Raw genomic sequence first — 15,450 nt, 5'->3', positions numbered from 1 at the left:
TCTCAATTAAATTACCCAAAATAGAGAAGGAGTGAGTCGTAAAAGATGGCGCCACCATTGTCACCCTCACCTTGTCCCGAGTTATGTTGCCAGCGGTCACTGTAAATCGTATTTCAGATTTTGATTGCATCCGAGGTTGAATTGCAACGCGGGTGACACAATCTTCGGGCGCAAGTTAGAGACCTGCCCATCCAAATACGGCGGACTAAAAATGCCTCCAAACTTAAATCGGTTGGAAAAAGAACTCCGGTGAAGTTATAGCAAAAGTGAGGGTTGCTGCCGCAGACCAGCACCCTCCCCTCGCGAAGCAAGATGGTGGCTGTGGAGTGCTACATGTGGGAAATGGTTGACGGCTTCTGCGTCTCGAATAGATTGATAACTGGAGTCAAAAAGGGGGTCCCGCCCGAGTCTCCACTTCTTCCTCTGTCGACAGAATAGAGAGGAAGATAGTAGGATTAAAAAATAAAATTGGAAAGAGAGTGGAAAACAGAGGGAGGCTTACGGACTTGAGGAAGAAAAAAAAAAATTGAAAGGAAAGTGGAAAATCGGGGAAGCAGAGCTGAGCAGAAAAAGGGAGACAAGTGGAGGTTGAGAGAACAAGTACTGGTAAACATTTTGAGCCTTTGATATTTTATTATGTGTTCAATTTTTTTTGTTAAACTTTGAGAAATAAAATTTGAGGAAGATGGTAGTTGTGTATCCGTCAATTTTTCTTATGATCCGTGTAGTTTGTTCTGAATGGTTGAATTCCAAGAATGGATTTTCCTTCCTGTCCGAAGATTTCCAAATGACTGGTTTAATAGCACACCAAGTGCTTGATAAAAGTCCCAAGAGTGTCAAGCGGGAATTTCTCACTCAAAATCCCTTCATGCAAGATCAAGTTTTTCTGTCTTTACAACACAAATAAAAAATATCTATGAACATAGATAATTAAAATATCTATGTTCACTACTGCAAAAAAATTTAATATTTAAATAAAAAATTATACACAAATTTTATATATATATTGCAAGAATATATCTTGGTACATTTTAGAATAAATATAATATATGACTATTAGTGTGATTCTCTACTGGTTATGAAGTAAATTTTGCTATTTTATGTATTATGCCTTTTTAACTCTTACAGAGATATAACATGATTTATGGCATAAAATTCCCTGTTAAATCTGATTTTACCAAATACAATACATTCCCAGAAAAGCTAAACGACATCGTTTCACTTGGTTGGTTTCATCAGTGCGAGTCAGAGAATGGAAGGAAAACGAAGCATCGTTTTATAAACCCCAAAAATCAAAATAAAACTAAGAGGCCTCATCTCACTCTCCCACCCAACCAGGGTTTTTAACTCGTCTTCCCCTTCTCTTCCTTTCAACAAAATTAGAGGCTTCTCCTCTTTTCCCTTGTTTGAAAGATGCCATCTGAGGATTCAAAGCCGGTGAAGAAGGAAGATGCCGGGCACGATGAAGCTGACAATAAGTGCTTGAGCTCCATTATCAAGAAGAAATCCGCCAACAATGCCGCTCCTTCTATCGGCAAATCTCGTCCCAAACAACCTCTCAAGATAAAGAAAGAAGAGCCTCAATCTGATGATTATTTTAACAAGCCTATTAAACCCGTTTCCTCTTCCTCTCGCTCCAAGGAGCGCAGCGTTGTCGATGAAGATGATGTCAAGCCTATCACTAAGAGGAATTCCGATAAGGTTTGCCTTTCTCCCTCTATTTTCTTTTTACTTTTCAGATTTTAATCTCCCATAAAACGGATGATAGTGGACATTTGTACCGTACGGGAGATATAAATTATAAATTTGTACCCGATAAGAAACTAAAATTTTTAATGATCCAGAGAGGAGATGTTGATTTATGGGTTTCCTTTTTGTAGAAAGAGCTGAAAAAGAAGAAGGGTGAAGAGAAGAAAGCAGCGGTTTCCAAGGCTGAGCAGAATGGCAATAAAAAGGAAAGGAAAGTATATGATTTGCCTGGTCAAAAAAGAGACCCCCCGGAGGAGGTACTATCATCTCCTGCATTAAACTCCCTTAACATCTCCTGCATTGGATGATTTTTTTCTTGTTGTGTTAAGGGTTTGTTGCCTTTTTGAATTTCAGAGAGATCCACTGAGGATTTTTTACGAGACACTGTATCAGCAAGTTCCTCACAGTGAAATGGCACAATTCTGGTGAGACACTTGCTCCAATCGTGTCAATTGTTTTATCATGTTACACTTTTGTGCTCAGGTCTCGTGTATGTTTAAATTGTTCAGCTCTAATTTGTTCATTGGAAGTTTCATATTTTGTTCTTATTGTGAATGACAAGAGCTCAAGTGTCCATTGTCCAATGTCCAATGCTTGCTAGTTTACTTCTATGATGAGCCAAAAATGGGTTAGCTTGCACGTAATCTTTTTCCCTTGAATCTCCATGTTTTGATAGTCATGTCGGTTACTACTGTCGGCGCACTTTACCTTTCTTGAATAACGACTAGTAGTCCGTTTATCTTTTTATATGTTATTCTTAACTTAACTGTTTCTGGTACGTTGGCAGATTTCGTGTTGTCTGAAGGTAAAATCTATTTATAGTTGAAAAAGGAATGTTCTTCAGAAACAAAGTTGGATTGATAACCAAGCACTAAATTAATAACTGGTCATCTTTAAGGGTAGTTAGTGGCAAACCTTATTCTGAAAACAGGTTGGATTGATTACCAATTTTTGAGTTAATCACAAGTCATCTCTCCCTTGATTGCCTTTGTATGGACATCAAAGTCTTTGCAGTCAAGGTCCTTGGCAGCAAATAAGGCCTGCCTCACTAATAAGATTTTGTTTGGCATCTATATCCCCACGAACCACCAAATGTAACTCTCAATTGGCATGAATGTATTTTATATGATCCCTCAATCCGTTATTGCACAGCGCAAGCGTTTTCCTAAACATGAAGTTTAAAGTTGTTGTTACAAACGTGGCCCTATTTTCTTGAGGTCAGAATTGTATTAGAATGCTAACTTCAGCAGAATTTAATGTTTTGAAGGCTGATCGTTTACGCTTTTCATCAATATGTTTGAGATAAATCCACCTCCAAGTTTTTGGTTGAGCTGAATCATCTATTTGTTGAGTATATATAGTTTGACTATCTGACGGTGCCATCTGTTAATGCACGTGTATGTTTTGAATGGTCAATAGGGGAAGGGTTGGTTGGTCCTTCAGGATTTGATAATGGTATCACAAAATGCACATATCACTTCGATATGGACACCATAGTGTATCTTAAGTTTATTCTATCATTTGATTATATTTGTCATCCTTCAATCAATTTATTCTCCAGCTGGCTCTTAAGTACAATATTAAAAATTCAGCTGTAGTTGGTTTATTATTGAGTTGCTTCTTTAGCTTCTTTTCTATCCTCTTTGAATATAAATTTCAACTATAACGATCTGCTTCTGGCTTCACCGGATACCGCCTGTATTAGAGTCATGCATTCTCTGTTAGCATTAGCTGTCATGCTTGTGGTATTTTACTTGGAAATTTAATGTACATCTAACTGGTAGTTTGTATGTACTTTCCAATCTGTACCTCTGTAAACATTTACAGCAAATTGAATGGACAGTTTCTAGTTACAGCAATTGACTAGGATGTGCCAAGTAGACTCATATAATGTCCATCCTGGATGTCGTACTGGTCCAATTTGTGTGCAGGCTGGTAGAGTTGCATGGTTCTTGTCCAGTATCATACTCGTTGATCCAGTGTTCTTCCAGTTTTGCGTTAATAGAATGCTAATTCGATTTAGTTACTAGAAAGGACCAGCCTAGCACAGTGCTTAGTATGCTTCCTCTTTTGGGAGGAGGTTGTGAGCTTGAAGCCAAACCCATGCAGACCTAGTCTCTAGTTAGGGTTAACAAAAGAGTCACTGGAATTCTAGAATCAATTTGGTGGCGCATGAAAATCGACATATGATTGTGGTGATTCTCCGTCTCTTATTCATTAACCATTGGAATTTTAATGTCAATTTGAGATCCTATGCAACTGTCTTGGCTCTTCTTCTCTATCTTTGTCCTCTATTATAATTATTTTGAGAATTGTAATCATGGGAGGTGCATCTGAATGTAATTGCAGGATGATGGAGTCTGGTTTGCTTGCCCTGGAGGAGGCAAGAAACGTATTTGAGAAGAAAAAGCATAAAAGTCAACAGCAAAAGTTCAGTTCTCCTGTGAAAGCTTCTTCTGTAACTCGCGTCACCAAGTCTGTTACTGTCAAGAAAAAAGTAACATCCTGCGTGGTTTCTTCAAATAAAAAGCAAACAACAGAATCTACATCGAAGCAATCTAAGAAGCGCAAACTTGGAGATGGTAGCTCTGAGGAAGACTCTGATGATGATTTTATTGTCAGTCGGACAGCAAAGAAACAGAAAGCAAAATGAGTTCGCTAATCGTTAACCAATCATAGTCTGTCCACCATTATATTGCACTAAGTGGCTCATTGCATTCTTAGTTTTGCAGCAGCCAATACTTTAAATGTAATTGCCTAACTGTACTATACTGGTATTCAATGACATTCTCATTTGATTCACAAGCTTTTGAACTTTTTATGACATATTGTGGGAAATTTGGGAGACGGTTTCCCATCCGGACAAGATGTCATCGAATGTAGGGGGGATTATAACGAGCTTAACCAGTGGTTATGCATTATATAGTTCATTAACGTCACCATCTAAGTATCATCACTTGAGAAATCATATTCAGCAACGAAGATGAAGATTGTGAAAAATTTTCTTCTCTTTCTTGCCGTTTGCCGTACGCAAGCTCCGGCAAAAACAGCTGATGATGATTCCGGTAATGTATCAGAATAAGCTTTGTGTTCCCGTGGCTGGATCCTAAACTTCTTAGGATTTAGAAGAGTTCCGGCTAAAGGCTGGTGGTCATTCTTATGGGCTCCTCATGTCCTGTCTCACAGCTCAAACACCAAACCAAACACTTTGATGATGAAGGCAACAGATCGGTAGTGATGGTCAGGAAGGGGTGGGATTAAAAACCGTGACCAACAAAATCTGTCCCGACCCGTTCAAAACTGTAGTGGAATTTAACCGAACCCGAAAACAAATCGGGTCAGATTGTAAACATTTAACATTTGGGTCATTTAATTAGTTTAAATTAATAAGATAAAAATTAAAATATGAATAAAAGAAATTGCATAATGGTGTAATATTAAAATAATTTAATTCGTTGATTTTTTTTTTTAAAAAAAAATAAATATTTGTAGTTGTGTTCATTCTAGGTAATTGTTAAAACACATGATGTAAATAATTCATGAAAATAGCATTAATCTAGGAATAAAAACATTATTTAAATTTAATAAGTAATTAAAATTTGTTTCCATTCTAAACTCTAATACTTATTTATTTGATTACTTATTTACTTTAATTAATGCTAATCCACATCTATGAGTAATTAAGTAATTAACATGATAATTAACCAAAAAAAAAAGTAGTTAATATGATAAGTTTTAGAAATCATCATTATCATCATATAATTAAAAGAAATAACATAACCAAATTGAACTTCTCTAGTTACCCAACTAGATAAATGTTCATGAGAAATATGAACATGAGGGTGATAAAAAAATTGCTCTATTCCTTAGTTACTGTCTATTTTATTTAGTCTTTACGTATATTCATAGCATTATAACTAAATCGAAGGAAATTAAGTATAGAACAACACATATATATTTAGGGTTGTTCCTTCAACGTAAAAAACTTATAACCAAAACTTAAAGAAGTTAGATATAGGTAATATTTCATTAACTCTATAGTTATGTTTAAAGGGTTTAAATTCTGTCATTATTCAAATTATTAAAGTTTGAAATGTAAATTTTTTTTGAGATTTTGGGTGTGAATTTTCTCATAACGTGGGATTCAAAAAATTAAAGAATCGTCTATGTTACTCTTTAGTACGGTCGAATTAGTTATTATTCAAAATGATCCTTCAAACTTCAAGAAATAAGAACCAATTTAAGAAGAATCATCTCATGTGAAATAAACTCATTAAGATCTTATCATCCCATAACTCTAAATACTCAAAGAAGATTTTGATTTAAAAATTCTTGAAAAAAGAAAGATTTAAGAGGTCAACGCAAACGAAAAAAAAAAAATCTATATAAGGCTCAAACAGGTTACACATTATGCTTTCTTCATATAGTTTTAAAGAGAATATCACTAATCATTATATACACTATAAGGATTAAAAAGCTTCTTTTCTAGTAAATATAGATCGCTTGTGAGCTAATGTTTTGAAATTATTGTATGGGATTAAGTATTTTCAAACTCTTAATTTAAAAAAAATATATACAAATAAAGTTTTATACGACATTTAATAAAAATATGTAGAGATTCGAAATTTCTCAAAAATACATATATTAAAAAAATTCTAGAAGATTTGGAACGCAAACTAGAACTAAGGGTTACTATTTTATAGATATTTGAAATTGGTTAAATGTGTATATTTTATACCCACGATTTGTTAGACTATACATGGACCGTAAATAATTTAATTTATGCTACACTTGCAAGCATCGTTATGTCATCTATAATAGGAGTTAAATTTGTTATATAATTATATCACATATAATATGATCATAAATCTAGTCGAAAGGTGAATGATTTTATTTTCAAAGTACTAAAGTTTTCAATTGAATTTTTTATTAAAAAATTTTGATTTTTAAAAACAATTATCACGAATAAGGTTGTAATCGAACATAAATATTATAAATAATAAGGTTGAACTTTGAATAATTATTAAAGTTTATTCAATAAAATTAAGTAGGAAGTGTCATTCTTTCTAATAAAGTATTGCAAGAAAAGACCAAATTTATTGTTAATTTATTATTACAAGAAAAAATTGATAGTAACTTTTCAAATATATATATATACATACATATATGTAAATATATATATATACACACACGTATTAGTTGAAAACAAACCAATAGTAATAAATAATTCGAAAAGTTATTGCATTAAAAAAAGGATTGCACGAGAACAACTAAACTACAGGTATCATGATTTAATAGCAGAAGAATTTACATTACCAATATAGTGCTGGTCAGTCATTAAAAATATACAAAATGGTCCAAATGGTTTGAAGAAAATGTTTTCAGAGTATATATATATATATATATATATATATGTTTGTGTATGTGCGTGTGTATTTATATATATATATCTCTCTCTCTCTCTCGTAAAGGTAGTAATTTAACCTTTATATAACCTCGGCCATCAGGTGAGACCAACAATACTTTCTTCTGCGGATCAGTTTAAGATAATTTTTGTAATAATTAATTAATATAAGATAATGTATGATAAATGTATAGTATGATAACTGATAGATTATTATATGTTTAAGAATACGGTATTTTAAATGTATGATAATAATAACTGTTTTATTTAAATTGATAAATTGATATGGTTGTATATTAAGTCAAATTATCATATTATTTATATCTTAATGCATATAATATTAAAAAAAAAATTATTTAAATTATAATTAAATTACTTAATTTCAAAAATTATTTAAACTGTAGTTTTTATTGAATTTTTTATAAAAAAAATATTAAAAAATAAATTTATTATAAAAAATATAATTTTATCATTTCATTACTAATTTTTTACATTAATAAATCACATTTTACCGTCGTCCAAAGAGAAGGTGAGAGCTTCCCCATCCATGCACGTTCTCCACGACACCGACCCCTGCTGTCACCGCCGGCTGACCACCACCATGACCGATACGACGTCGTCCAACTCGTCTGAGACTCCACGAATGAACGAATTACTTACGATGGCAAAAATTAAAAAATGTTTTAGGATGATCAGGTTGATGATGATCAAATTAAATTGTTTGAAAAGACTTGGGGTCAAAGTCAACAGGTGGGCGGTAAAAAAATTACACGAGGTAAAATTAATAAATAAAAAAAAAGTTGCCAATGTTAACTAATTAAGCGGAGCAGCGATTGAATCAACGCTCCAAGCGAGCGCGTGAATATCTCCCTAAGTGGAGTTAAAAAGGAAATTAGAACTCAATCGACACTCTGTTTACGCAAGACGTGTCACACTCTGAGTGGAGAATTCCGTTAACTCCCTCTATTGCTCTCTCATTCCAATTTTTTTTTTTGTTTTTTTATATAAAACAATAAATAATAATAAAATTTTAAATTTATTTACTAGATATATACTATTGTTGTTTATTAAAATATTTTTAATTTTTTGAAATACCACTTACATTATAAATTGTCCAGTGCATTATTATAAAATATATCTATGTATTTAGACAAACAGCCAAAAATTCCTTTTTTTTAAAAAAAAAAAACTAAATTTCCTTAATAAATGCAGCAGCAATTGCATATTCCTATTTAAAGAAACGCGTGAATTGTAATCTCCTAAACGGAGTTAAAAAGGAAAATATAAATCCAGTGGATTTTGTAAAGCAGCAGTGACCCACCCTGCGAGTATACTCGCCAACCCCATCAAACAAACAGCATAAACCCTAAACACCCACAGATCAAAACCGACACGTGTCACCACTTCCTTTTTCCTTTCCATAATGATATAATCATATTTTTTTATAAGCGAACCCCCGCTGTAACGAAGAATACAAACACACTCTCTCTCTCTCTCTCTCTCTCTCTCTCTCTCTCTCTCTCTCATCCAAATCCTTTTCCTTACTCTTCGTTGTCTGCGATTTCTCTCTGATTGAACCCGAAGAAAGAGCGTTGAGAGAAATAGATGAACGAATTCAAAGAAAGAACCATAATGGAACTAATAAGCGATACCGACTTCGTCAGTTCCTTCAGTAAGGAGGAGATTGACGTGGCTTCAATCTTGTTGGAACTTCCCCGCCTCATCGCCGAATCTGAGTCCCGCCGCTTACGCCCTTTACTCACCTGGGGAGCCAGGAAGAAGAGATCTTCCTGCGACAGCGCTTCTCTCCCCCCACCGCCGACATCATCGTCACAGCAGCCGGCCGTCCAACCGGTCTCTGTTCCTGTGGCCGCAGATGGCGCCAAGAACGAGGTGGATAGAACTAGCCCTATAACGCCCCTCTCGTTCCCGCCCAGCGAATGTGAGGACAAGTCCAAGAAGCCAAAGAAGAAGGTTTCTCTGAAAAGGGTGAGTGTCTTCTTGTTTGATTTTCTGAATTCTGCGTTTGTTGTGTTGAATTTGGTGATTCATATGTTTGGTATTTGACAGAAGAGACAGGAATTGTTGGAGCTGGTGGAGAAGTTAACTCACCGCAGGGAATTGTTTCTAAGGGTGAGTATTTTTTGTCTATTTCTTGGGCTGCATTATCTTTTTTTTTTTTCTTTATATTCCTAAACAGTGTATTGATTATAATTTTATTTAAAAAAAAAAAACAGGAAGTGGAGACGGTTAAGAAATACTGCGAGGAGCAAAAGGCGCTAAATTTACTGTTGAAGAGGAAGGAAGAAGAGGTATTTATTTATTAATTTATTTGTTGTTAGTAATTAATTAAATTAAACGAATGGATTAATTAATTTATTTATTAATTAATTGTGTGTTACCACTGTACAGGTGATAAGTGCTAAGAAGAGTGTTGAAAATGGTGAAACGCTGTCGTTTTTTCCGGCGGGAGCGAGCGGGAACGATAAGGTGGTGTTGTCTGGCGGCATCCCGGATCTGAACCTAATTCCGGCGGAGGCGATGTCTGATATGAACAGGGCTTTGGCAGCTGCAGCCAGAAGACGCAGAATTGAGATTTGCAGATCCAAGCTCCGTCATATGCACAGATAGACATGGTCAAAATCTATTGACTTCCTCCCCCCCCCCCCCCCCCCCCCCTTTTTAAAACAATTTTTTTTAGGGTTTTAGTTGATGGGGAAAATGGGGTAATATCACATTATTTTTGTATTCAATTGGGGATCTAAAGATTTAGATTACAACATTTTTAGGTTACTCTTTAATAATAACTTTGCAATTCTTATTATGTCAACTTTTCAATTTCGTCAACACCTTCTAAATTTCGAATTTCATCTTTGTAATAATATTTGAACTCCGTCAATTCAATTCGTTCTTTCAAAACCAATTGCATACTTGTTTACACTTCTACGTGACTCAAAACAAATCAAACATCACACTATATTGCTCATGCACTATCTAAATAAAATATCTAGGTATTTATATACTCTATTTAAATAAAATTATATTTAAAGTGTTTATAAAACTATTTATTTACTTTAATAATAGATTTTCTTCCGCGAATGTAATAGTTATTACTCGAATTAAATAATAACCAACAAAAAAAAATATTATTCTAATAATATTTATAAAAGTCAAATGAGCATCATCAAAAATAAACTAATAACTTATTCAAAATTAATAATCAATTAAATTTTTTTTTAACCATTTACATTTCAATTTTTAACTGCCACATATTTTTTTACTTTTCTGTATTACTCTCTAAATGTTATATTTTCTAATTAAAATATTAAGATATCGATTTTATTGAAATTCTTTTCTGAAATGGAAGGTTTTATCTCATCCTTGTTGATTTGGGAGAAAATGTAGGGCTTGTTTTCCTTTTTCTTTTCTAAGTATGCTCTCCCTTTTTAACTATTTAGGCTAGATGCTACTTGAAGTTTTATTTTCTTTTTTTTTTTAGTGTAACTTGAAAATCTGTTATTTATTGCAAGATTTTATATTTATGGATTTGACATTATAAGTAAGGTGCACAATGTTAACTTTAGGCACCAAAATCTAACGAGTTATGTGGAATAAGAGCAAAAATTCTTGGTATAGCAAGTAGTGGGAAAGAGTCAAAAACAGTATGGTATTTTATAAGACGTCTCTGCATTAAGAAAAAAACTTTAATGCAAATACAAATAGATATGATGTATTGATTATGGAGCGTGATAAGACGAAGGAGAACTATAGACACTAACAACTATTTCTCTTCACTTTCTACAGTGAATGAAGACCTAGTGTGAGTGCAAAAAGAGATTCTATGATATTTTGAAAAAAATGTGTTATTTCTAAAAGATCTAAGGTGATGAACACTCACATAAAATTTAAAGTTGTCAAATAATAAAAAAAAAGGGTTTGAATTTATGATCAACTACAAAATTTTATGATTGAAAAAAATGACAAGATGTTTCAGACAAAAAGTAAAACATGTAATCTTCATTGATATTGATTCAGTAAGGAGTCATTCTTCCTTCCTATGCATGAGAGTATTGATGGATGTACATAAACCACTTGTTAGGGGAATGTTAATTACAATAAACAATATGGTGCATTAGATCCATTTTAAATATAAGAGACTATCCATATTTCACTTTTATTGTGGTTTTATAAGACATATGTGGAGTAAAAGAAAACATGGGAGATGGAGAAAAAATTAAATATGTTCATTCGGGTGAGGTAGGGGCCAATAAAACGGACCTAGTCATATGATACGATGGAATACGATACAAGAGCTAAAGGAGTGGCATGCAAGGAAAAGGATGTGGATCACCAAAGATAGAAAAAATCTTGTAAGAATATAAAATCATAAATAATTAAGACGATTATAACATTTTTTAAAATGTGGTCATTTCTAACTCAACATTAGTACTTTTATGACGAGACTTAATGTTAAAATTGACAAATTTAGAGAATTAACTAAAGAAGAATATTTTAAATAACCTAATAGACGAGTGTATTTAAAACTACCAAAACTCTGAGTAAATGTCACGTGAAAATTCATGCATAGCAACAATACAATCTTACATTCACATTTTGAGGAGTCCAACCCATAAAAGATTCATGAGGAAAGCACTAAAACTCAAAAGTCTAAAACTCATGAAATTTAGAAATTTTACCAATTACCACTAGTTATCATCAATATATAGATATTTAGGAGGTAAATTTTTACATATTTTATGAAAATTTTAAATTTTTTATTTAATTGAATTATGACAAAAAAATATGGAACAAAATTATAATAAAACCAAAAATTTTCATATATATAAATTTATCAAGTTTTACCAAGAGAATATAATTCAAATATTATAAAAAAGTTAATAATTTAAATTTGAGTTTTATCACACAGCTGGGTCTCAAAGTAAAATCTCGAATTATTGTAATTCAATTTAATGGGTTACAACAATTATACACTTTTACAATAATTATAACACACATAAATATTTTACAAATTTTAAACATAAATATTTAATTAATTAACCTGCACCAGCTTTGGTATATAATATTGTGGCTAATTAGATTAATGGTGATACCACTAAATTTGGATCAATATTTTTAGAGATACTCTGTGAAATATGAAATTTATCTTTTGTAATTTTATGCAATTTTAGAATGAAATGAATTTAATGTTAAAATTTTCAAAAATTTAAAGTAAAAGAAAAAAAAAAAGACAATGGCTATGAAAAATTAAAAAATAATTTTTTTTTTTAAAAAAGAGAAGAGACCAACTTCAAATATCAAATTTAAAGCCCATTATATTCCTTAAAAATTAATTTTAAGACCTAAAATTTAAGGGCCCATTTTAAAAGCCCATTATCCTTAAGACCTAAAGTTCAAGGGCCCATTATAAAAGCCCATTAGCTTTAAGACCTACAATTTAAGGGCTCATTATAAAAGCTCATTATCTTTAAGACCTAAAGTTTAAGGGTCCATTACCCTGTTCATCAAATCCATGAAGATGGCTGGGGCATTGGTTAGTCCAAATGACATGATCAATAACTCATAATGTCCGTACCTGGTTCGAAAAGCTGTACTGGGAATGTTTTCAGTCTTGATTTTCACCTGATGGTAACCTGAACGCATGTCTATTTTGGATAAGATTTGGGCACCCTGCAACTGATTGAAAAGGTCATCAATCCTGGAGATGGAATACTTGTTCTTGATTATGACTCTCTTCAAACATCTGTAATCAATATATAAACTCAATGTCTCATCTTCCTTTATGACAAAGGTGACTCCAGCACCCTAAGGGGACACACTATGTCGGATAAACTCATTGTCCTACAATTCAGTGATTCGTTTCCTCAGTTCTTGGATCTCAACACGGCTCATGTAGTAAGGAGCAACCGAAATGGACTGGGTGCTTAGCTGAAGATCTATGGTGAATTCGATTTTTATGCCCACTGGCAGTTCGAGTAGTTCATCCGGAAACACATAAAAAATTTCGAACTACCGGAATCTCTTGAATACAAATATCTTTCTTGGGTTTGTCTACTTAGAGAAAACAGCAGGATTAAAGTACTTAAACAATTTTATTAATTTGTAAATGGCTTCTCATTAGGCTGATTGAATACAATCTTCTTACTAAAACAATTTACGGTGACGTGATACGCTGCTAACCAGTTCATTTTTAAAATTACATCAAAGTTCTCCCGTTAGCTTTAAGACCTACAATTTAAGGACTCATTATAAAAGCCCATTATATTTAAGACCTAAAGTTTAAGGGCCCATTAGCTTTAAGACACAAAATTTAAGGGTCCATTATAAAAGCCCATTATCTTAAAGACAAAATTTAAGGGCCCATTATAAAAGCCCAACCAAAATCCCTTTTTCTCATGTTTATCTTCTTCTTCTTCTTCTTCTGGCGACAACCCTAAAAAATATTCTCTCATTTTTTATCAAAGGTTAGAGCACAGAAAAATCGCATTAGCTTTCTCGTTCTTTCATATTACAGCTTCTTTTCTCTTCGATTTCTATTAAATTACGTACACTTATTGCTTGATTTCAAATCCAAGGTAATCTGCGAGATCCCGAAGACCAAGGTAATTATGAGGTTTTACTAGAAGCAAACCCTGGTTTAGAGACAGTCGTCGCAGTTAACCCGAGGGTTAAGTTCTCTGTCTCTCTCATTGTCTTTATATATACATTTTATATTCGCGGAGTCAAATATTATTATATTCTGTCTCTGTTGTTGATAATCTTTGTTTGTTTCGTAAGATTCAGATATTATTATATTACATATATATATATATATATATATACCGAGTTTAGACGGAAGAAAATAAAAGGGATGCAGATGATGAGAATACTTTGGTTATGAGAAGCTCCTTTTTATTTTGTTAAGGGAGCGCTGTTGCACCTCATACTTCCATGACTCTGATGCTTCTCATTTTTCTGTCAATTCAAAAATTGTATTCTATTTGTTGCTGAAATTTGTAGTTACAGTTGCAGAAAAAGCAGATATACGTAATTTTCTGCTTCTTCGAATCCCCAAATAGAAATTTTTTAATAACTTTATTATCTTTTTTTTTTTTCTCATTAAAAAGGAGTGTTCAAATGAGCGAACCCTAGTTTACCCTAACAATCTACATCACAAGTAAATTTTTAATTACCTGAAATTTTCTGAAACTTTCATGGTTTATTTTAGATTTGAAACATTTTGCTCTCGGTGACAACGAATACATCAACTGTTGTAATTTCGCTTAATAAATTTTAAATAACAAAAAGAGGAAGACTCCGTTTTGGGGGGGGTTTGAAGGAAAATCAAACGAGAATCATTAAAAAATTTAAGTAGACATCTTTAGATTTAATTTCACTTGCAGGTCTTGCCTTTTAGCACTCTATGAAGTACGCTGTTAAGAAAAAGTAATTTTATTGTTTGAAAAAGAGAAATCAACTTCCCCTTCAGCTTTCCACATTTTGTTAAAATTAAGATTAAGTTTGTGTTCCTATTAGGGTTTATCATCTTTCCTCCTCTATTCTTTTTTTTCACTTTGACACTTGCCTCCTCTTGCATAGCTTGTTCTAACTACTTTATGGTTCTTCTTCCAATTCGCACACAGTTGCTTCAATTCTTCACTTCCCTTAAGTTTTTCATCTTTTATTTAAATTTTTTTGGGTATTTGTTTTTGATAGTTTTTCAGTTCTCTTAAAATTTTGAGATTATCAACTATTAAATACTTCATATGTTGTTAGAATTGAACTCTGTTATGAGTAATATTTGAAGAAATAGATATAGAGAAAGTTTAAGGACACAGTTCTATTATTCCTCCAATGCTTCCTTTCGCCGTACACCTATATTTTTTTGTCCAGCCATTATTAATGGATTAACCAACATTTGTTATTCTTCCTGTCTTTTCCTATAGTTGTCTGTCTTTGGATGATTATCTTTTTTTAATTTATGGTAATCATTAACTAATTTAATCAAAAGAGTAAATACGAAAGAAAAATATTTGTAAAGGACATTGAATACCAAGTATCAGACTAGTATTATGGAGAGGGAAGTACATAATCTGAATACCGAGTACTAATATACAGGTTTTGAATTCTCATGGCTTTCCATTCTTCCCTGCAATTCACTCTTCTAATGCCATATCATCTGTCTCTTTTTCTCTTCACCATTCCCACCGTCCCTGCAATTCACGTGTTGTATCAACACGTTTTAATTAATTTTGTTTCTTCTTCTCTGCGTAGGAGCCATAGTGATGGAAATATGGCAT

The 15,450-nt window shown here is 32.7% G+C and overlaps 2 protein-coding genes across 4 annotated transcripts; both read left to right on the top strand.

Annotated features, from left to right (window-relative positions):
• Window positions 1-37: 37 nt before the first annotated feature.
• On the top strand, window positions 38-4,554 carry LOC110818162 (nucleolin). Of its 2 annotated transcripts, none has more exons than XM_088210489.1 (5): window positions 38-606; window positions 1,240-1,701; window positions 1,881-2,006; window positions 2,104-2,174; window positions 4,099-4,554. In XM_088210489.1, the coding sequence occupies exons 2-5, from the start codon at window positions 1,414-1,416 to the stop codon at window positions 4,400-4,402; spliced, it is 789 nt and encodes a 262-aa protein (XP_088066615.1). In that variant the 5' UTR covers window positions 38-606; window positions 1,240-1,413; the 3' UTR covers window positions 4,403-4,554. The 2 variants fall into 2 exon arrangements, with proteins under 2 accessions (XP_088066615.1, XP_088066616.1); XM_088210490.1 differs by having other exon boundaries at window positions 1,199-1,701.
• Window positions 4,555-8,588: 4,034 nt separating this feature from the next.
• LOC110818204 (uncharacterized) lies at window positions 8,589-9,977 on the top strand. Of its 2 annotated transcripts, none has more exons than XM_022046982.2 (4): window positions 8,589-9,142; window positions 9,227-9,286; window positions 9,391-9,465; window positions 9,566-9,977. In XM_022046982.2, exons 1-4 carry the CDS (start codon window positions 8,759-8,761, stop codon window positions 9,782-9,784), a joined length of 738 nt encoding a protein of 245 aa, XP_021902674.1. In that variant the 5' UTR covers window positions 8,589-8,758; the 3' UTR covers window positions 9,785-9,977. The 2 variants fall into 2 exon arrangements, with proteins under 2 accessions (XP_021902674.1, XP_021902673.1); XM_022046981.2 differs by having other exon boundaries at window positions 8,591-9,142; window positions 9,224-9,286.
• The last annotated feature ends 5,473 nt before the right edge of the window (window positions 9,978-15,450 follow it).

Source organism: Carica papaya, chromosome 1 (genome assembly GCF_054855325.1).
Source record: "Carica papaya isolate Zhongbai chromosome 1, ASM5485532v1, whole genome shotgun sequence".
In the NCBI taxonomy this organism is placed as follows: Eukaryota; Viridiplantae; Streptophyta; class Magnoliopsida; order Brassicales; family Caricaceae; genus Carica; species Carica papaya.
Note: the sequence above shows the minus strand (reverse complement) of the source record. Positions and strands in the feature narration are given on the sequence as shown.